General features: G+C 37.2%; 1 protein-coding gene across 4 annotated transcripts in view; it reads right to left on the bottom strand.

The window, feature by feature from the left end:
• Window positions 1-22,916, bottom strand: part of AGFG1 (ArfGAP with FG repeats 1) — a 38,965-nt gene that overhangs the window by 2,632 nt on the left and 13,417 nt on the right. Inside the window, exons 3-13 of one of the 4 annotated variants that reach the window (XM_080604015.1) lie at window positions 16,382-16,497; window positions 15,731-15,893; window positions 15,091-15,247; window positions 10,248-10,367; window positions 9,553-9,624; window positions 8,399-8,608; window positions 6,649-6,832; window positions 5,891-5,970; window positions 5,503-5,595; window positions 1,807-1,965; window positions 302-393 (exon numbers count right to left, since the gene is read on the bottom strand). In XM_080604015.1, the coding sequence (XP_080460141.1) occupies window positions 302-393; window positions 1,807-1,965; window positions 5,503-5,595; window positions 5,891-5,970; window positions 6,649-6,832; window positions 8,399-8,608; window positions 9,553-9,624; window positions 10,248-10,367; window positions 15,091-15,247; window positions 15,731-15,893; window positions 16,382-16,497 (1,446 nt within the window). The remainder of the gene's footprint in view (window positions 1-301; window positions 394-1,806; window positions 1,966-5,502; window positions 5,596-5,890; window positions 5,971-6,648; window positions 6,833-8,398; window positions 8,609-9,552; window positions 9,625-10,247; window positions 10,368-15,090; window positions 15,248-15,730; window positions 15,894-16,381; window positions 16,498-22,916) is intronic. The other 3 variants (XM_080604012.1, XM_080604013.1, XM_080604014.1) reach the window with 3 other exon arrangements.

Raw genomic sequence — 22,916 nt, 5'->3', positions numbered from 1 at the left:
AAATGCAGTGTATATAAAATGGTAAACAACTTCTTAGGATATTTATTTTACATTGCAGCTTTTTGTATGTGTTTTTCTCCTAAGTTATACTGTTATACTGAGAGCATGGTATATATAAATACCCCTATTTAAATTTGAGCAGCCTTACAAATGCCATGTCATCATTATATTGAATTGCATTTAGGAGATTCGCATGCTGCCTTTCCTTATTTGAAGCAAAAAAATCATGCAGCTCTATAATTGTTACAGATTATGTCTCTTCAGACATACAGAAGTTAATATCATGCAACAACTCACTTACCATAAAAGGGTTACTAGATACTCCAACAGCTGCAACTTGTCCAAAAGGAGTTACTACAGGCTTTGCCTGTCCAAATGCAGCAAAACCTGCTCCTTCAAGAGATAACAGTGAAAACGTTAATACTAATAACCAGTCTTCATAGAGTTCTTTGCTGCAGCTCCAAAACAAAAACAAGTGAAAGCTTGGACTGCACCAATCAGCAGGACTTATAATACTACTCTGTTTATGTAGGGTAGGAACTTTTAAACACAAAGCTTTCACTTAACAGTTCGATCTATTTATACTAGGACTTCTTGCAGACAAATCTTGTTTCAGTTCAAGAAGCATTATATGTATTAGCAAGATCAGTTCCCAATTCAAGCATGCAGTCTGTTTCTCTCCTCCCCCTCCCGGCAGAGCAGCCTGAATGCAGAAATAATTTGTATACTAGAAGTCTTAAGTTCAGGAAGAACTTTGAATGTTCCAGCTGAAAAGCAATGAAAACAATAAGAAAATCAGAACCAACTTTGGCTCAGAGCTTGCCTCTGTTCACAAATGTGGAAAGCCAAGCTCTTAAGATCATTCTCATCCGGAAGCTACTGCCTCACACTTCAGCTATACAATCACATGAACACACTTAGTCTGCCTCAGTGCGCAGTCAAATAGATAGAATGAAGCAGATGAAGTGATGTATCTTTGGAGCTCTAAAAAATTTACATGGCTGTTATTTAACTAAACTATACATGTGTCTGCACCAAAATTTACACTCAGGTAGGTAACAAGCCTAAACTATAGCTGCCTATGTTTTCTCTACAATGCTGCTTCAACAGATTACTGTTTTTCTATTAATGTCATCATTAACAGCGCACTCTTAAGATGATACTTGACAACATGACTACTTCAGATATACTAGTTATTGCATCTTAGAGCTAAAGTCCAGGAGCACTGTGCTGCAGAGCTCTGGAGAACTGATTATAAAAGCTTAACATGACACACGTGAATATCAAAAAGCTAAGTTTCTTAACAGTAGAAAATTTGTAAAAATGTACAGTAAGACATCATGTATGTACGTGTAAAAAAACATAGCTGAGCTTTTTATTTTCAACTGTTCATAACTACTCAATTCTCAACTTCTACATGTGCTTTTTTCAATGTTTATATTATCATATGAATTTTGGGAGAAAGTACATTTTGATTTTCTCATGTCTGCTTTCTGAAAGTTAGAGAAAGCATTATCTGATGCAGACACTCCCAAATGAAGACAAAACAATCCTTGCGTGTAAACCTTTTAGGCCTTTGAACATTTACAGTTTTAGTATCAAATTATGGTGAAGTTTGTTACGTCACTGCACACAGTCAAGCCTGAAAGCTCAACTACAGAGCCAAAACTGTTGTGTGATAGGAACCTCTCACCAATATAATTAGAAAGTTCATACACAAATATGCACTCGTTATTGCTGACAGAGTCAAATCATTTTCTCCATGTTTCTGATTTAAACAAGATTATCTAAAGGATGTAGACCTACCATTTGGCTGCTGACCAAAAGCAGTCTGTTGGGGGAAAGCTGCCTGGGTCGGGAATGTGGGCTGCTGGAAGTTGCCACTAAAACTAGTAGGAAGACTATAGGAGGCAGGAGTTCCAAATCCTGCAGGCATGCTCATAGATGCAGTACCAAATGTTGCTGCTGGTAAGCAAAAAAAACAGCATTAAGTTATGAAAAAAAGTGATCTCTTACAAATAAGACATTACCATAAAGCCATGTTAAGGGTCTCTTAATGCCTCAGTGACCACGCAAAAGTTACATTTAAATCCTACAGCCACTGAACTGATTTGTTACCTTGGATCACCAGAAACGAGGTGCTTAACTTACTTCTGCACTTTAAAAAATAAACGGAATAATTTAAAATGTGCTTGATCCAGCACATTCAGATATACTTTCTGGAAAGGACTCTTCCATATTCTTGGCAAATATTTCACCTGAGGTTTTTCTGGTAAAAGTCTGCACACATCAGAAGCAAGCACTTTCAGGCAGCATAAGCCCCTCTTTTTCTCTACTGAGAAAAGCATGGCAGTATCTTCCTACATTACAAGCTGCATTACAGTAAGTTACAAGTAAAAAAATCATAAGGGATACATGCATCCCTCTCACAATCCCATCCTATGCGTCGCTTTAAAGGAAATTATCATCATGCACATTAATTTGCACACAGTTCCTAGTGCAAACCCTCTTACTGTTGAGGTAAGACTTAAAACAAACCAAACAAAATCTTTTCATCTGATTCTCTGCTGAAACATTTCAAGTAAAGAACATACAGCACATATGCAATTCTACATGCCTCCAGCAAAAACATGAGCACATCGAGTGGTATGTATACTCTCGATGTACACAAGATGTAGTAACAAAACCATTATTCAGTGTTTTGGGAGTTATTTTTGTAGGGAGAAGAATATAGAAGGCTTTTTGGTACAAATACAGACACCAAGCATTTTCTTCTAGTTCAACTTAGACAGAACTGTTCTTTTGAGCTGCCAGATGTTAGATTTTATACAAACCCAACAATAAAAATCCTGTATTTAATGAATATAGCTTAAATCATCAGTTGAAGAGTTTACCCCCAAAGTACTCAAGGGCAAGACATTATGCACACAAACCGCTGACAAAGTACACACAAAACTAATGTACTAACATAGTTCAGTTAAAATTAGCAAAGCAGCTACTCATCAGGAAGACTTGCTAGAACAAACAAAAGCACAACAAATTGAGTAACAACTTGGGATATCCCAAAATGCATCAAACTACTATTAGCACAAGCTACAGGAGTCACTCAACTTGTTAGCATTCTATTGTGTCCATGGAGGATACAAATAATGGTTTTGTTTTAGTTGCTTAATGCATTTCTAAACTCCTCTCTCCCTTTGCCCAGTTGCCAGATACCCATACCCACTCCATTTTTAAAACATGGAAAGTCTTCTGAAATTCTACGTGCAGAGAACCAGATAGCTGCCAATAAGCTTTTACAAGCAAGAACAATTAGCCACAAGAAACTTGATACCAAATGTGGCCACCTACCAAAGTGAGCGTGAGGAAATATGTGAGAGTGCATTGCTCCCGAGAGGCCTTATGGAAGCCACAAAGAGACCAGACAATGTCAAATCATTTATACGCATTTGAACAGTAATCTCTTAGATAACTTTATAAATATACTCACACACACACGTAGCAAACCATTCAGCCATAGCACAACCAGTGATATATTACATTAAGAAAGCCATTAGAAATAAATGCTACAAACCAGACCTCCCTAGTAATAAATAGAGTCCACGCAGAAAGGAAGTTTAGCATAAAAGGACAAGCTACAAGTTTGTAACTTACATTGAAATTGGTTGGGTATTATCATTACCTACAGTCACATTCTCTTATCTAGTAGATAATACTATAGCTGAAAGTGTTAGAAACTCTGCGAGCCAAGAAAAGCAGTTTAGAAGATGGAAGGATAGAGCTGCCACATTCAAATAAATTTATCTGAAGTGCATTAATCCAGTTATCTTTCATATGTTGCCATTGGGAGGAGGGACATATTGGAGTAACTTCCTTCATAGTCCGAGAATGCTGCTTCTAAAGGCTACAAGTTCTTAAAGATGATCCAAGATAGCAAGGTTAGTGATAAGTGATAAAATGAGGTAAAATTATTACATAGCTGAACTTACTTCCTTCATTAAATAGCTGAATATCTCAAAAGGGACTTAAAACAAAATTCATTTTAGCAGAGGATGTGAATCGGATCAATTCAATTTTAACTCAGCCTGACCAGTTTCATTCAGCCTACCTAGAACTCTGAACAAAGCACAACTCTGTTAAAACGCATACATCAGCAGATCTAAGTCTGTGGAAGCCCAATTAGCAGATAAAAGCGCCCAAGTTTAGCGGTGTCTTTGTAGAGGAAAACTAGTACAATACAGGATTAATTTAAATCCAAAGATCAATGCTTTAAAGAGTTTTCTTAAATAAGAAAGTGATTGAGTTTTTTTGTGAATGAATTATAATTCTATAGAATCCTGCCCCAGAAAATTAAGTCATGAGCGTACAGATTGTATTTAAACATACATTTTCTTATTTATACAAGGGAATAAAATAAAGGACATCAATTCACCTGCTGTTTCAACCTATGCATTCATTTCAATCAATTACTGATTCTGTCAATGTGACCATTTTCCCATTAGTCTGAATGAAGTGGCATTCTGTGCTTCTTGAAACCAGGTTTTATTTCTAATAGAGTTCAGTATCAGCATATAGGCTTTGTATGGCTTACATAAATTTCAGGTAAAGCTGAGTTAGATCTTCCAGCTTGTTACAAATTTCAAGTTTTTTAAAACAGACTTTAATGAAATATACTCCGGGATGGTTTTTTTCCAAACTCACCCCAAAAACTTCTATAAAATATGCAACGTTAACTTGACATTCTTTCCTGTATTAATTTTAACTGGATCCTAAATAATTCTAAATTTAAGATTTTGAAATCTAAAGCTTCAGTTTTTCTGCTCTACTGCATAAATAGTTATTTGTCCCAATCTAGGCACATTTTGAAATAATATTCCACTGTCTGTCCCTTCCATGTTAATCCACTTCATGTTCTTTAGATAAGGCACTGAATAAGTGAACTTGCAATATGCTAACAGCCCAGAACTTCACCTTTCCTGGTTTTAACTCCAGCTCTGACAACCTCAGTTTCAAGGGCTTTCAGGATTTGGAACAAAAGAAAGCAAAAAGTCAAGTGTATCAGCTTGGCAGAAAGGCTTTCAAGATCCCTGACTTCAGGGCAACCTGCTGTGAAGCATGCTTCAAAGCTAAAAAGTTATAATCTTGCACAGTACTCAAGCTATTCAATAGCCTATGTATTACCAGATAGGTAGTATTAAAACATCTTCACTGATCATTTTGACTTTTTTTTCCATGGCCACACAGTCTGTAATTCTAGGACTGGACCAAAAACAGAAAACTAGTGTCCTCAACCCAACAAAAATATCATAACACCACACAAAGAAAGCAAAGGTAAGCTATTCATAAATATCATACTCTACATTGAACACACACACACACACACACCCCTAGAGACAGGTAACACAAAAAGCCTTTAAGAAAAATTACACAGCCATGAACAAAGAATCAATGCAAGCCCTGAAGAGTTTCACAAACACAGGGTTGCTTTTTAGTTTTTCTAACCTGTTGTTCCTCGGCTATTGGTCTGGAATGGATTTGTTGAAGGTGCCACAGGGGCAACAGGGGCAGCTACAAATGGATTTGTGGAAGGTGTTGCTGAAAGATTAAAAACATTGTATTTAATAAAGTCTTAAAAATAGCCAGTCTGACTCACATTAGGTTTACAATACCTTTAGATAGAGATATGTAAGTATCTATAAAATTGCTTGGAAATTTAGTAATCAATAATGAAATACTTAATTTGAAATGCAACACATGCACAGACAACAGTACGTTTTTGGTGTCCCTTGGTAACTTCATTATCAGTAGTGTCACAGTATAGCACTATCAACTAAAAATTAGTAAGTTGCTTGCTTACAGTCCATGAAAGGTGTTAGTAACACTTACATACCTCCGAATGGAGCAGGCACGCTTGAAGATGCAGGTTGTGTCTGTGCAGTAGCAGCCACAGGTACTGTTCCAAAAGCATTGCTGAAAATAATTCATACATTCAGGACAGTCAGAATTGCTTGTTTAACAATTAAATAGAACTTACATTTATTGTCAGCATATAAAAAAAGAAAAAGGAATGCTTACACACAGTTTGCAATGTGCATTATAATTCAGTGATGCCAGCGTCAGAGATAACTACTGCTGAGCAATGAAAAGTCCTCTCCACCAACAGTAAGAGAAAGAATATTGAACAGAGGCCCTAAGTATAAGGTTGCAAAGCAAAAGCTTTAGGGGGCACTTGTAATACCAGCCAGTGTTATAACAGACATTTAGTGTTTATTACCCTAATGATCTAGAAGAATTGGTAATACTTACATCAAAAATATAAGAATAATATTTTGATGGGGATGATGCTATGATTCTTGGTATGATGCAAATAATCTGTACATAAAAGTGTTACCATCTAACAGGTTCATCATATAACAACTAGAAAGGTGCACAGAGCATTCTGCTGACTATGATATAATCTGCTGATTATATCATACAGTACTAGTATTATTTAAAACAAAGGATGCAGTTTCAATAGTGCTTCTAAACACATCTAACGTTTCCTCCATTTTTGATAAAATTGAAAACAAGTTTAAGAAACAACTTTGAACTACTTTTCCGCATATTAAGTCGATGAAGAGAGTCACAACTACGTCTAACAAAAAGTACCTGCTGACATTACTGGTGGAAGTATATGCATTACTAGAGGTTGCTGTGGAGCTGAACACGCTGTCTAATTCTGCTAGAGCTGCATACTTGTCTGAAGATGCACTTGACTGATTTGGGGCTGACAAAGCAGGACCTCCTGATGCTGACACTACTGTACTGAAGCCACTTCCTTGCTCACTACCACCTAGAAAAAGAGAATACAGATTACAAAAGATTAAGGTTTCACTTTCTGCCCTACTAATGTTGAGTACTAACGTACAGATTTCATTTTCAGACTTAAACTCGGTACAAACTATGGCATACAGAAGTGACATGCTTCTTCTCTAGATATTCTGCAGTTCCAAGGAGCGTCCAGTTTCCCTGAAAAGACTCAATACTACTGTCATCTTCAACTAGAAGATGAAACATTATTTGAAGGTGTGCTTTTTGTTACAGAACAAAGCTTTACATTATACACCAACACAAGTTTTCACTTACGGCTTGCAAAGAAAAGTTTGACTTTCTTCTCAAGATTAATACAACTTTACATCTCCTGAATATACATTTCCAAACTACATTTCCAAACACTGAAAGAGATGCTGATGCTAATTCACTTTCTACAGAGAAAATCGACTCAAAGGACTAGTCTTACAGCACCAAGTGATTCCACAAGATCTCACAAAGTTTGAACAATGATAAAAGAAAGCTGAAGATGCAAAAACAGAACAATAGAATAGTCTTTCTACAGATCAACAGAAGTAACAATCTCTTAAGAAAAGATATTAGCAGATAAGTAGGAAGAAAAAGTATGACACCTGGGCATCTTTTACCAAAGGGCCAAGCTTCAGTAAATCTCCTTTGCTCTTCACAGCCAGTGGAGCTTTCTACTAGAAGAGGTGACCTTTATTTGATCTCTACACCTTATCTGTAGTCCTTCAAAAAGATTGCTAAGCCATGGAGGCAGTGTCTTGACTGAATGCAGTCTTGGGTAGGCTAGCATTGAATTCAGAGTGAAGCTGAATTTTGCATCTGTGCTGAAAATAACAAACTCTGGTTTTGTCAGAACTGGTGTTCACTGCCAATGAACTTTGATCAAAACCAAACAGAAACCTTGAGGTGCCTACACATTTGTAGAAATAGACCAACAAAGCCACATATTGTATTAGGCCACATCGTTTGGCAGCTGATGTAACTTCAGTGTTCGTGCAACAAAGAATAAAACTGATCTGAACACTAGTGAAATTTAAGCTGCTTTTTAGACAGCACTTCTTTAGTACACACACAAAAAAAAACATTTTATTGGAAGAATATCAATGCTACTAACTTATAAAAAAATAAAGCAAAATCTTTTTGTGGCAGAGAGGTAGGACAGTTACTCTGGCAGTTCTTTGCAACAACTGCAGCTCTCCACTCACGAGCCTTCACCATAGCTTTTTATATAAATATAAAAAACTTAGCTCAAATATATTTATATGTATTTGAATGTGTATATATGTGCCTTGCTGTATGACTCATCAGATATTTGGACAGTTACTCATCTTGATATCAAGTAGATTCCTAAAAAGCAGCCTTCTGATGACATCCTTTTGGAGTAAGGCCTTAAAAAAATCTCAAGCTTTAATGTCTTACACATTAAGAATATATTGAAGTGAAATTCAACTCATAATTTAAAGAAAGGACATTCTGAAATAGTTACTAAGTTGACAGGCACAGCCATCCTTGTGGTTAAGTACACACACATTATAAGCATGTCAAAAATAAAATTAGTTACCTTGCCCTGCACTGAAGATATTATCTAAATTAGCCAGAGCCGCATATTTGTCTGCTGACTGAAGATTTGGTTTATTCACTGCAGCTTTACTGGCTCCAGTTGCTGTTGCGTTGCTCTGAGAAGCATTGAAGGCTCCAAAGTCAGCACTGGAGGATTTGGGGAAGTTATCAAAGTGAGCAAAGTTAGCATTCACTGATCCAGCACTTCCACCTGTAACAAAAGTTAAATGTGATCGATACTTTAATTAGCTTTGAAGCATCTCCAACATTAAATGATGGTACAATAATCCCACCTCTCTGCAGTTACCTGAGGCAACAAGTTCCCCCTGCCCCATCCCACAGGTATAAGATCCTTTCCCATATCCTTCAAATTTAAGTTGGGCCAACAGGAAAAAAAATTGTCTTTTTCAGTCTGCAGATCAGGGCCAAAAGCTTCACCAGATTAAACCAGTCATAATTTGATCTTTCAAATCTTTCAGATCTATGTGCTACCCATCAGCTGTTAAAGCAATGTCAGGAATATTTTGCTAGAGTAACAAATATTTGTCTGAACCTTTAATATTCAGAATATTGCAGCTTCATTTTCTGTCATGTATCTAATGAACTACTTGAGTTCACTTAATGGTATGATATGCTTGACCATTTCAGATGTCAGTCATCATTCCAGGCAAAAATGAAGCAGCCTAGAAGTCCAAAAGTAGAATGATTCTACGTCAAAGTTTAGAGAGTTTTGTTCTCTTTTCTCAGATTTTTAGACTACATCCAATCAGAAGGATTTGAATAGGGAATATGCAAAACAGCTGTTTTTATATCGAGTTTCTACTTACATCAGATATACATAAATCAATTTGAAAAATCTAGCTTAGGTCCACATTAACTGATGTTTAAATACAAAACCATGAGCTTCCATTTCTCCACCATCCAGACAATTTTATTAATATAGACAGGTCATGTACTTAAAATTTAAATGAATTACTCCATTATGTGTATCACACTCTACAACAACTGGTTCAAGACTCCACTCATACTCCAAAACCAAAACGTTTTAATAGCTTAATCAATGAAGTTAAAACATATGCAACAGTAGAAATGACGATGCTATACTACAATGGCATAAAATGAAGCAAGCTGAGTTTTCCACTGTGTGGAACTTACTGTGTACAGCCTGAAGAGGAAAAGCTGAAGTAAATTCACCAAAACTGCAGCTAGATGAAAGCGTTCTGAACGCTGGACAGCCAGAAATTGTGTGAGGGTTAAAGTTAACATAAGAGGGGAGAAAGAAAATTTGAAAAAAAGTTTAAAACGACACCACACTCAAAAGAAAAAAAAGGAAAAGAAAGTCAGTCAGCCAAAGATCTAGACAAACAGCAAGTGTAAACTCAAGCAAAAGTTTTAAAGCATGATCAAATTAAAGGAAAGCAAAAATAAATCTTAGCAATAGGCTCTACACATGAAGTCACATGAACATACACAAAGTATGCGCACCTATTACACATTTGCATAGATGCCCTTATTTTGGTAGTGTGATGTGATTTTGGGTCTACCAAAACCCCTCACTTACAAGATTAACAATCAATTCAGTATTTACCAAAAGTAGTACTTTTTATTATTTATTTCAGGTGTAGAGCTAATAAACATATGGTGCCATAAAATTAGACTTCTTAGTAGCATTCGGAAAAAAGGAAATCAACAACAAACAAAGAATTCATTTTGAGTTTCCCCAGAGCTTCAGATGGCTTGATTGCATTAAAGCAGGCAGATGCAAGAAACAACCTCAGCTTAAGTACCTTTCAACATAAAGGTAAGAATTATTTCAATTAAGCATTAATCAAAAGTGCTAGGAGTTCTACCTGTATTTTGGGGCTGAAAAGAAGACTGACTTGCTGTGGGGAAACCTCCAAAACTACTCGAGCCACTAGACTGTCCAAATGCATCAAAGTTTGCAAAACCTGCATTTGCAGAGTTCTGCGCTGTAAATTGCAAAGGAACAAAACATGTTAATGGATATGGGAAACAAACAGAAACAGATGTATTAACTGAATTAATGGCCGTGACAGTCACCAAGGGTTGTGTCCTACCTTGCAATTTCCTTTTACATGAAAATTATATATGATATTCTACAAATAAAAGCTGTCTTTGGAACAAGCTTTCGTGACTCATCTTCACAGACCTACAACAGTTAATGCTACTTCTCTCCTCCTCACACACGCTACTACTCACAACTGCATGACTTGATTCAGGTACAGTTCACCTTAACCCTAGAAGGTTTGCAAAGGTGGTTGGTCAGGTAGAAACAACCCAAACCGTACAGAATACCAGATGTTTACCTGCAGAAGCCAAACCAGGTATCATTCTAAATGCTAGTTTTTAAACGCTAGTTTTCAAAACAGAGTTTTTGGATTAACTGAACTTTTTTTAATAATAAAGTTACAAGGTATTCCTGTAACATACTGACAATTTGAATTCCTAATACACAAAGTGCCTCTTAGAAAAAATTAGTTTGGTACCACCTGAATAGTTTTGACTAGGTTTATAAGTTCATTTTACTGCAAAATTCAGTTTAAAAAAAAAAGTAAAGTCAGAGTACAGAAATCAATACCAATGTCAAGAAGATTGCATTCATAGACTGTATCCACAAAATAAAATCCAAGGAAAGTTCAAATAGCATTTCAGTTTGTGCCTTCCTTTTGTGCCATACTACAGAAGAAAATAAAAGTTAAAAACCATCTAACTTCAAACAGCTGGATATTCAAGCATCAACAGATTCAACAAGAATTAAAAGCCAAACTCATAAGCTCCACAGAAAGTCTTAACCACTTACAAGCAAGGAATAAGCAGAAAAAATGTTCTTAATCAAATGCAAACCAAAACCTTATATATAGGTAGATAGATTGAGTTGCTTTTTAAATTGAGTTGCTTTCTAAAGCTCACAAAATGCCTTCTAGCATAATAGATTGCAATATATTATTAGGTCACAATTTGTTTATTCTAGAGGGACTCTGTAGATTAAATATACAGAGAAACAGTAAGTTAAGCCAATTAAGTACTTAACAGCCAGGTATTGCTGACTACTACTATGTTGCATTATTTCACTTCATTTCTATTTTAAAAGCATCTGTACCTCAGGTTTATAAACTAAAATCATTCGTATACAAACACAGTGGTGCTAAAAAAATTAAAGTGCAATTTTTCTCCTTCATACAGGATACTGGGAGAGAGGGTAAGGTACTTAACATTATTTTTCGTTGGAAGCAAGCATAAGAGTCAACAAGCAAGAAAACTAATGAGAAAGCAAGGCCTTGGGAAAGTTCTGTCCTAAAGCTTTCACCTTTAAAGTATGCAAGGACAAAACACTGATACAAACAGGGGGAAAAAACTTCGGTTGTACTGTCTGTATTGGTTCAAACAGTATCATACAGACTTTATCCCCAAATTCCACAGCTTTAAGCCAGTAGCTTTTTAAGAGGAATAACTTCAGAATTCAATTGTAAGTCGCTTATGAAAGTGGTGCTTTAAATACTGATGCATCAGTTGGATAGGGGCTACTCGGACTGATGTTTAAATGACCAAACAGGATTAAACACAAACGTCACTCCTAGAATTGTCACAGGTTTTGTTTTTTTTTCTTAAACCACTCAGACTTATGTCAAGCATCTGATATCAAATACTTATGAGTCTAGATCAGAGAACTAGAATGTATTATGTTACGGTCCACTTAATTTTATTGCATCAGCTGACACAAACTTATGATTTGCGAGTGGATCCATGTTAAAGCATTAGAGCTCTAAAAGCTTCTGCAGAGTATTCAGATGTTAATCTCGCTTTATTTCATGTGGTAAAGTTTAAATCTGTATAGAAGTGGCACAAAGGTAAAGACCAGGTAAGACTTGTATTTTCCTGTCCCTGAATGATTTGTAGATCATGTTTTTAAGCTCTGGAATTGACAGTCCGTCCTGAGTTTTCCACCCAGAAGCCCAAGAACAACATTAATTTAGGCAACCTGTGGGGAGTGCAAATTGACACAGATTTGCAACTGCTGTTGTGACTGCAGATGAACGAGGCAGTATAAAAGTTGGCTGGCTAAACCTAGCTTGAGTTTGACAGCACCAGTCACAGAAATGAAAACTGTGCCCAGTCTTCACTCAGTTTCATCTGTGAGATTTGCACTACTCAGTGTGCAAAAAAATGTATGAAATGTTAAGAAACTGAAGAGCACATGCTCAATTACAGAACCAAAAATAATTCTCTAAAAGACAGTGACTGTGTCATACTACTTTACTTTTTCCAAGTTAATTCTCTTCTCCATCGTTATACGTGACAGTTGTCCTGTGTCACCACACTTCTTTAAAATCTTTTGTACACATTCTCTTAGTTTATAGGAAGTCCACCGGCCAAAAGTTTTTTTAATCCTTTTTGTCACTATTACCAGTATGTAAACTACAAAGAACAGCCACCTATAGTCATCTTCAAAATCTAATTTTGTAGGAGCTATGGAACTTTAAATACAGAAAGTAAACAAAAAGTCAGCAGGTTTTTTCCTCAACATGCAACAGTGCCCTGAGCAAACATAATACATTAGAAATAAACTTGGAGAAAAAAGGAGCATATCAAAAGCTGCTCTTCATATAAGACTTTCAAGCTTTACATCTAGACTTTAGAGATCACAGCACAAGTTCTTTAATATTTTCCTAACAGCTGCTGCACTCACTGTCTCTGCAATTAAGGAACAAGTAACTTATACTAGAAGACCTTAAATTTGCTGATGCTCTTCAGTGATTTCTTTAGTTAGCCACAGTGTACATGAAGGGAAAGAGACAAGTCCATCCCCTGCAGGCATAGCAAAAAAGCTCTAAAACAAGAACACCAGACCATAAACTTTGAGAAAGTAGTGCCTGGTCACATACAAGTTCTTCCATCCTCTGCTGTAGGTATGTGACAGAAATGACAAATATGCCGCTCAGTTTTATGCCAAAGGCGGTAGGTGGGCTGACCAACCTTCCTTCTTGTGTTCAAAAGGGACAATGCTGTAACACTGTATTATTAGTTGCAGTTAACACTACCCTGTGGTTACTGCACACTGTAGAAGCCTTACAAATATTTTATCCTAGGAAATAAGAAAAATCCTTCTGTTAAAACAGTTTAGCATAAATATTCAGCTATTACATGCTCAGAAATATGTTTTGTTTTCTAGAAATTCATTTACCTTAAACTGTTTTGGGTTCTAAGGGTTTTCTGGAAGAGCCATGGATATGATCACAATGTATAACTATTGAAGTAGAAAACTAGCCACTACATCTGGGCATTAGTCAGACTTTGGATTTTCAACACTTAAGAGATGCTGTTAATTTTTGGTTGAAATATTATATTTATCCTGGAGCATTTATACTGCTTTTTACTATTTTAAAAATTAACCAGAAGGATGTGGAAGAATTTTTACCTAGTTTTGGAACAGTATTGAAATATAGCTTTAACAGGACTTTCACCTTTTGAAATCAACAAATAGTAAGTACACATATAGACTCATTCAGCACAAATTTGAAAAGTTACTGGGAAGAGTTAAACGTCTGCAGTCTGTTCAGTAACAATTACACTACTGGCCAGTCACTACAAGTTCTCCCACTTAAATATACCTCCAAAACCAGGATTAACATGAAATCTTACATTAGGGATTTTACAAGATACACTGCAATGTTATTCCATTTTACTGAATTTAGCTAATTATTCTGCAGCACTTTTTGAAAGTTAACTTTAAGCAAGCTTTGATACTTTGCTTAATTCTTCAGGTATATGATAGAAGTCCTCTCAATCACACTTCTTCTCAGCTGTTAACAGCTTCAGGATTTCTAAGAAACATCTCTCGTTCTTGTTGGCTTAGCAGCACTGCAGTTTCTCTCAGAAAAACTAGATGAAAAGCTCATTCAGACTAGGCAGGCAAAGGTACTTTCCCACAATTGCAATGCAAGTTAACAACAACATACTTCAGTGACCACAAAATCAACCTCTTATTTAGGATGACTTCTATGGTTCAAGATCTTTGGCTGAAAATAAACCCTGAGGGCTCAATGTATTTTACTGAAGATGTTCTTAAAGAACTCAAGGCCTATTGCTATCCTCAGTCAAGACACATGTTCCAGGCTTGTTTATTCTTCTCAAAACTAGAGAATACTACCCACTACAGGCTTCATTCAGTTTTCAAAGACACGCACACAAGGGGTGGGGTGGAAGAGGTCATTCTTTAAACTAAGGATGCCTTTGTTTTTCCTCTAAAAACCTGATAGTCATTGTCAATGCATTTGAACTCAAAGTCTTTACATCTGCTTTATTTTCCTGAATGCTCTTCCTAATAATTTTCAGAAAGAAATCTGAGAGTCTAATATCAGCTTCTCCCTATATTCGGTTACTCATCCTCTCACTCTCTCCTACAAAATTTAAAGTTCTGGTAGTGGGCAGAAAACATTCTATGCATACATATAGAAAATAGCTATAGCAACTCCCACTCCAAAAAAAAAATCATGATTATCAGCATGCGTGTTCCACCTCTCTCTATAAAAGTAGAAAGGAAATCTTGACTGATAAAGCATTCTAAAGGCACAGAAATTAGATATACCTTATTCATAAGGGTAGCCTAGTATCATAAAAACCTAAATCTACTTTTTATACTTATAAAGAGGATACACTGCTCTGAATACTCACCTGTATGACTGTTGAAGTGTGCAAAATTAGCAAAATTTGCTGTTGCAGTTGACTGAGGAGCAGGAGCAGCAAAGATATCTGAGCCAAGGTCACTGAGGAGGTCAAATTGTTTCTTTTCTTGTTGCTGCTGTCCTTGAGATCGAACTACAACAGGAGACTACAAACAACATTTCAATTAGATAAGACAAAAAAAAGACCCTGATATTTTACCAAGTGGCTTTTGCAAAATGCTAGAAGGCTGTGCTAAGCATATTTAACTGGTCATTTATTCCTCAAGTTTAAGATGCTGTATATGGCACAGACCCTCCTCTTACAGTAGGAGGAAGATACTCTATTTTATGATACTGTGACAGCATTTAAGGAAATGCCACTGCAGGCTTTCGGATTAAAATGACCTAGAAGAAAAAAGTAGCAGCATATAAACAAGCAAGTTCAAAATTATGCATGTAAAATATTGTACTAACACAAGCAATAAAGCTGTTTTACAAGTTGGATAATAGTTATTCACTGCATTCTGAAGTCTCTAAAATTCAGTACAGGGAAAATAAAGAGTTTCATAAGAAGGCTGCAAGATGCAAATTTCTACTGTGAAAGGTCCACTCCAGAGTCGACAGCTCTTCAGCTGTCATTAGGTACTCACTTGGCTAGGTGTGCCCTTGTTTAAGTGCAGTGCAGGTGCAGCTTCTCCCAGGAGAGATTTGAGGGGCTTCACCTCAGGTGTGCTGCTTGTACTACTAGCAGAAGACCCCGATATGGATGCGTGGACTGACGCCACCACCTTTGCTTGCTCTGGAGGAACATACCTACATTCAAAAGAGCAATTGTTTTTTTATAAGTTTAGCATGAAAAGCTCTGCCCAACACATACAAGGCTGAAGCATGGATACTGGTAGATCTCAGCTTTGCTATTTTAACCACTAGGCCTGCAATAAATTATCACTACTTTAGTTTGCAAAAATACCTAGGATTTGAATGACAGATTTTTAAATGAACTACAATGCTTTTTTAATACAAACCACCCATTGTCTTCTACATCCTAATAAAAACCTGCAGGACTCATACTTCACATTGCTACTGAAACAGAAATGGCTTAAGGTGATGTCATCAATACGTCTTCTCTGCTTCCTGCAGGAACTATGAATGAAGTCCAAAAAACATTTTTACCTTAGATAGCTATGCAATCTAGTCCAAAGAGCATACAAAAAGGAAAGCACACTCAAGAACAAGGATAACATCAGTCACTCTTTCCTTCTGGTCAGAAGCAAACTTTATGAATTGTAAAGCTGTCTTACCATCTTTTCTTCTCATATTTTTCCTGTAGAAATTCCTTTACTTTCTGTGGATCTCTGAAGTCTGGAATTGCTGATGATCTATCATCAAATAGGCCTAGCCAAATCTGTTTGCATACCTTGTATAAAAAAAAGGACTGATTAATCACAGAAAATATCTTAATTCAAAACCTATTCAAGTTTACAATTGCTAATATATCAAAGGATTAAGAAGTGCATGGGTACAAATATATTCTTCCAGACTTAGCTTCTGTAACAACTGACTGGTGCAGCATGTACTGGTCTAAATACTTGAAGCTGAGAGACCATCTGTCACTGCAGTGCAAGTGAATCCTAACATCCATTCACTGGAAAACACTGCTTTTCCAAAATATTTGCAATATGCATTCATGAAGCGCCAAAGCACCCAATTGTTACTTGTGATGATCTTCAGGACACTTCTCCTTCACCTGATGCATACAAACTATTAACTGCACTTCATGGTTTAACCTGCATTGGCAGAGTCCATATGCCACATCATTAAGTACCAGATGCAAGCCTTAAACTATTTTAATTTTAGTATTTACAATCACTATTTGGATATAGACACTCTTTTTAAACAGTCTTACTATGATGCTGTCTCTGAACTTTAGCGATCATTTTGGTATCATATACTTTTAATTTTAGCGAGGGTATGAGAGAAGAGGGAAAAGAACTACTCTCGCTCTGCTTTCATTTTCTCATCGCAGTTGTGAGTCAGCAAAAGTTGAACCAATTGCAAAACCCTTAGTATCTTCAGCTTCAACTCCCAGCCAAAACGAGAGGAAAAGTGACTGTTCTGAAAATCAAACAAGACACAAGAGTTCTAACACTGTTAAAATGAGGCTTTCCTTAAGCACTTCAGAGCACTCCATGCCTAACCTGAATATGCATCCAAACAATACACCAAACATTAGCTATCCTCTAAAAGCAGACTCTGCCCTTTTAAAACAGGTTTCCTCCAGAGAATCAGAGTCAAAAAGGTTCTGGTTTTATGATGTTTGTGCTTTCTTCCCACAACCTTTCTGAAATGGTTCTGACCATCCCGCTCATAAGCCTCCTACAAGTGTTCTCTTCTACAGTATCAGGTTTTCAGCATTGTCTCCCATGACCTTCAGAGGAAGCACATGCTCTGACAGGCCTATGCATAAACTGATTGCCCTGAAAGTTGGCAAATTATGGTAGCAGCTGTGATACTTAAACTACATCACCTTCCCAAGACAGGCACTAACTCTGGGAGTGGACAATGGGGGGGGGGAACAAATAAATCTTTCTGTAGCCAGCTAATTTGTAGCAATCTATCTTCAAACACAGTAGTCAAATTGCACAGATCTTAGCTGTCATTTCAAAGATTTCTTAGGATTATACAGATTGGACAGACAGTGTAAGTATTTTTTATCCTTTGCATCTTGGTTTTATTTAGCCTGCTTGTATATATCTCACACTCCATAGTCTCATTGTTTACTGGACAGAGACAAACAATGGAAAACATCTAGCAATCAAAGTACAGCTCTAAATTACTTAAATACTCATCTAAAAAAATAACATTAGTAATTGAGGAGTTTAATTGAAGTACAAACTATACAGCATTTGTTCAGCAGCTATGCTCCACAAAAGGGTTAACTTTCATACACTGACTGGAGTTTGCAAAGTTAAACAGTCATAATTTGCTGTCTGTTAGTGGGCAGAACGAAATTGAAAGTAATTGTTTAATACTTCTTCATGTGAAGAAGTTGCAAGCTACAGACAGTCAAGAAGTCATATGCCTGTCCTAAACTATTTTAAATGAACAATAACAATCCTTCACTCTATCAACCATAAGCCCTACCTTACCGACAAGGTGTATAAAGTCACAACATTCATGGGATGCTCTGATGCGGGCCAGCAGTAGTATTTCTGTACACAGGTTTGTAAGTGTAACTGTACCAACTAGCAGTCAGATGATTGCTAGGAGCAGAAAAGCCTTGTTTATGGCTAAATACAGAATATCTGTTAGCAGGAGTTGGTACCTGAATTTACACAGCTGTGCCCGCCCTCCCCCCCCCCACTGTAATATTGAGAGGAACATCAGGAAACACTGATGGAAAGGAAGAGCTGTACCTAATTTTGGACAAGCCCCAGCTTCATCCTGCACCCAGCAGAAAAACACCCAGGGCTGAACAGTGATGATCAGTTTACATCCAGCCTAAAATAAGCTAGTGAGAGAGAGAGGAGGTCCTATTCCCTACCCATTTCAGGCCATCAAATTCCTCCCCCTTCTTGTATCACCCAAGTCAGATCAAAGAAGCTTACCACAACTACCACGTCACTGGTAGCACTGAAACCCACCCCGAGACCAACTCGGTCAAACCACAACCCACTTCTTCACCTTTCTCCCTGTCTTCTGCTTCACCTTCACCCTGAAGTACCTAAGCATTCAGAGGGTGGGCAAGAGAAGAAACAAAAAACCAAACTCCACCTCAGTAAGTCTCAAGCCCTTCTGGCAATTTCTAGGAGAAACCAGAAAGTGAGATGTTGTGTGACTTGAGGTCACTACCAGCTATAGAGCTAGAGTAGGTGTCAGCTCTGTGAGTATGCAAACAGGTAATAAGGAGGACTGTACTGCTCAAATCCATTGTTTTAAAATGACACTTGATGCAAGCATCTTAAACGTGTGGGTTCTTGCATATTTAGCCTTCAGAAAGGAAGCTTCCAAAAACATTTCCTGGAGCAACTCCTTTCTTCTAAATAGCTAAACACAAAAGCACTAACTGAAATGTGTCTTAAGTCACTATAATAGCTTATTTAAACCTGACAGGCATTCTTTGTTGGTTCTGTTACTGGAAGCAGAGAGAAAAGCATTACTAATGAGCATGGGTGAAACTGCAAGATGCAGCCACCAGGCAGCAGAACCCACACTTAGCCTCACTATCTTCAGCAAGCAGTGCGCACTTTAATAAGCAGCTTGACAGCAGTAGCCATACAAATACTGTCTAAAACATTTATTTTTGCACACCAGAGATGCAAGTTACATTTCATACAAGTTCCTTTACATAAAGCATTCATAGAAGAGTAAATGTAATTTCTTAGAAGTCTTATAAAGAAAACATTCTTTAGAAAGCCAACTTTTAGAAAGCTTTATCATCACCCAAGGAACTAATAAAAGGCACACTTTTGTCTATTTCTGTATGAAGTACCACCCAATGCTTTGAACATCAGCAGCCGTTCCAAGCAAGCATTCAGAACACAATAAAGGCCTCTTGTCTTTACTTGCTTGCTGGTGACCTGTACGCTCTTTCTGGCTATACTTTTGTTACTATCATCTGACTTGACAGGGATCCACAATAATGCATTGATTATGCTTCAAGTGAGCCCTAATACACAATATTCAGCTATCTACAAAAAAAAGCAAATGGCAGCATGCTATGCAGTATTATAGGATGAAATCAAAATTGGAAATTAAAATACAAGGAAATATTGTGGTCAGCATGCTCATTGTATAGGTGTATTTTGAAATAGTGACTTCTTATTTTAAGATTATAGAAAGATAGCTAACAGTACTAGGTAGATAGCTAACATAATAGCTAGATAACTAGGTAATAGACAGCTAACTAGATGCTTACAGGTGGTGCAAAGTAAGAAATGTGCATATTTTTACTGACCAGATCATGACACTATTTCAAAGATATTTAAAAGACAGTCTTACAAGAAAGATCAAGGAACTGCCTTTTTTTTTTTAATGCCACACAACTTACTGTTAAATTATGGTAGGGAACGATCATTCAGCATCTACATCTTTGGTACCCTAGTTACTTCCCACTAATCACAGCTTTTAAATCCACTACCTGAACGTGACAGTACCTGAGATAACAAAAGATTAATTGTAAAAAAAAAAGTCCAGTGGAAAAGCAGAAAATCAGATCAGCAACTTCAGTTGACATTACTTCAGTGTGAGCTTCAGTTCTTTGCTCTATCTGGCCTGACAGCTGCATGGTCAAGGCACCTGAACAAATCAGCACACAGCCATTCCCAGCAGGTGCTGACTCATGCCCAGGCATTATCTCCAAGACATGGAACAAAAGTACAAAGAGCTGGTAAAGGGCACATAAATCTGCACAAAGACGAGCTTTAGGAGACCAGATGCTCTATCAGTCACGAAGTTTTCTTAGCTTTTAAATATAAACTTAGTACAAGAGAAAAAACAAAGTAACTATAAAAAGAAACAAAAATTACATGCTTTGAGAAATTTGCATTTGATATTCCAAAAAGCATGTATTTTAGAATACCTACTTCATACATTAACCAGACTTGCAGGGCTGATTAACAAAATGCTCCTGCCCAGGTTTCATGATGGTACTTCCATAACTCCATTATAACAGAATTACTTACTCCTTTGCTTTTATGGATAGTACATAAAGAAGCACCTGAATTCATCACAAAGTTGCACAACTTTACTATAAAGGTACCACGCCTAAAAATTCTACGGCTCTCTGAAATCCTTCTCCTTTACCCCATCTCCTTGGGCACACTGGTTCAGCCATTTAATATTAATATTATTCTTTTCACAACAGCACCACAAGTAAGCCTCTGCTCAAAAGCTCTGTTCATGCACCGAATGCCTGACTATACTCCTCCTTTTGATAACTAAAACTCTATTAAACAAAATGCTCTGCTTAGAGGAGAAGAGCCTGGCCAGTTGGAGCCAAGAGTAAACATTCACGTTACATGGGAGCCCCTAGAAACAGTGGAACATATCCAACAATCCATAATCATTGTCCACTGTCCCTGAAAAGTATAATTAGTCCATGTCCCACTGGTTCACCAATGCAGTAAGAAAAAAAGACAGCATTGAAGTCACAATGATTAAGCGTATGCAATATTTGAAAGTCTACTTTTGTTGAAGGGTTGACAGAAGCAAGACTGAAATTTTGCTTGCCTCCACCATACCTCAGTGAATATCACGGGAGCTGCAAAATAAGATACAGCAAAGACAAGCAAATATCACGTGACAATAATAAGTAGAAATCAAGATTCAGAATAGCTATCAGAATAGCTATCCTCATGAAATGTAAGAGTTCAGGAGGACTCTCTTCCAACTGGTTTGGGAAGAACAGCATCTGTTCTCTGCCAACAAGCTTCAAACCTGCAAGGAATGTCATTAGACATTTGGCAACTAGGTACTGGGAAGTTCAGAATTAGATCAGTAAGTACAGCATGCAGCAATGAGGGAAACAGAATCACAACCAGCTTCAACCTACTCACCCTGACCTAGTTAAAAACCCAGGAGGTATTAAGGAAGAGACTGTGAGTTGCCATAACTTAAATTTATGATGGAAAGGAAAAAGTGGGCCAAGTGCATACAGTATGTTACGATAAAGTTTTCACCTATATTTCTCTTCATACCATTGGTTACTCTGAGTCTATACTTCAGGAAAAACTCCCAAAATAACTGTATTTACCTACCATGATTTCCATAAACATTTAAGTTTGCAGTCCTACGGTCTGAGCAATCACCTGTTTTCAGCTTTGGCACAGAGGACTACAGAACTCATCCTATTCATTGCGTAGAACTCAGCCTATTCATTTGTTGACCAAACAAAGTTGACCAGAAAAGCTTCTGGTTTAAAAACTATCCTCCTAGCTGGATTCCATACTTACAGGAGTTCCAGAAGGGCTCAAAGGCTAAGAGGAATACGAATTTACCTGTCTGTAGGTTTACTGTTGTTGTATTTGGTGGTAGGGTTATAGACTTGTGAGGTGGGGAGGGAAAGGCACACTAAAAACTACTAGTAAAGAAAAAACAGCACTATCCATCTCATTTTGCAGAAAGCCTGAGAGAATCTGAGAGTTCAGTTACTTCTGTTCTGGTGCCATGTATTTCAACCACCAAACCCTTCACCATGTCATAACTACTTCACTGATACAGATCTCCAGCGTGTGGGAAGGCGGATATGGGAGAGACAAAAGGCCTTCTGCTTACACAACGCATTGAGCTACCACACTTCAGAAACTCCTGTTAGCACAGTTGTGCTAGTTAGGAATAACACAGATTCAGCTGGGCCAGTAAAACTAAGCTTTTAGTCCTGCAGTACCCTTCTCTTCTATGCTGTGAAGGTAGCATAACAAGGCAACTCTGACAGAGCAAGTACCTCTGCTAGTAGAAGCTGTCCTTCAACTAGAAAAAGCACAGTGTGAGACCTACAATAACGGAGCACTTCTAGTTTAGATCCAGACACTGCACAGGAAGATTACAAATGTCAGTCTGGTTTAAATAGCTCTAATGAGATATTACCTCTCAGGAGCCCAGTAAATGTCAAATTAGCTTTCTCCCTCCCCCCAAGAAGATATCCTCAGTTATGCACCAACTGTAATGCTGACAGTGCAAAGAACTACAGATTACTACACACCAAAACTATGTTCCAAAACATAACACTCACCACAGGAAGAAAGATTTGGAAACAGTTCCCTTCTGTAAGCAAGTTCGAGCTTTGTTTAGTAGTTAAGCACTTCTGATGTCAATATTATTCATTAATCTCTGTAG

This window comes from Anser brachyrhynchus (assembly GCF_964034855.1).
Source record: "Anser brachyrhynchus genome assembly, chromosome: 9".
In the NCBI taxonomy this organism is placed as follows: domain Eukaryota; kingdom Metazoa; phylum Chordata; class Aves; order Anseriformes; family Anatidae; genus Anser; species Anser brachyrhynchus.
This window is presented reverse-complemented; position numbering and strand designations above follow the sequence as displayed.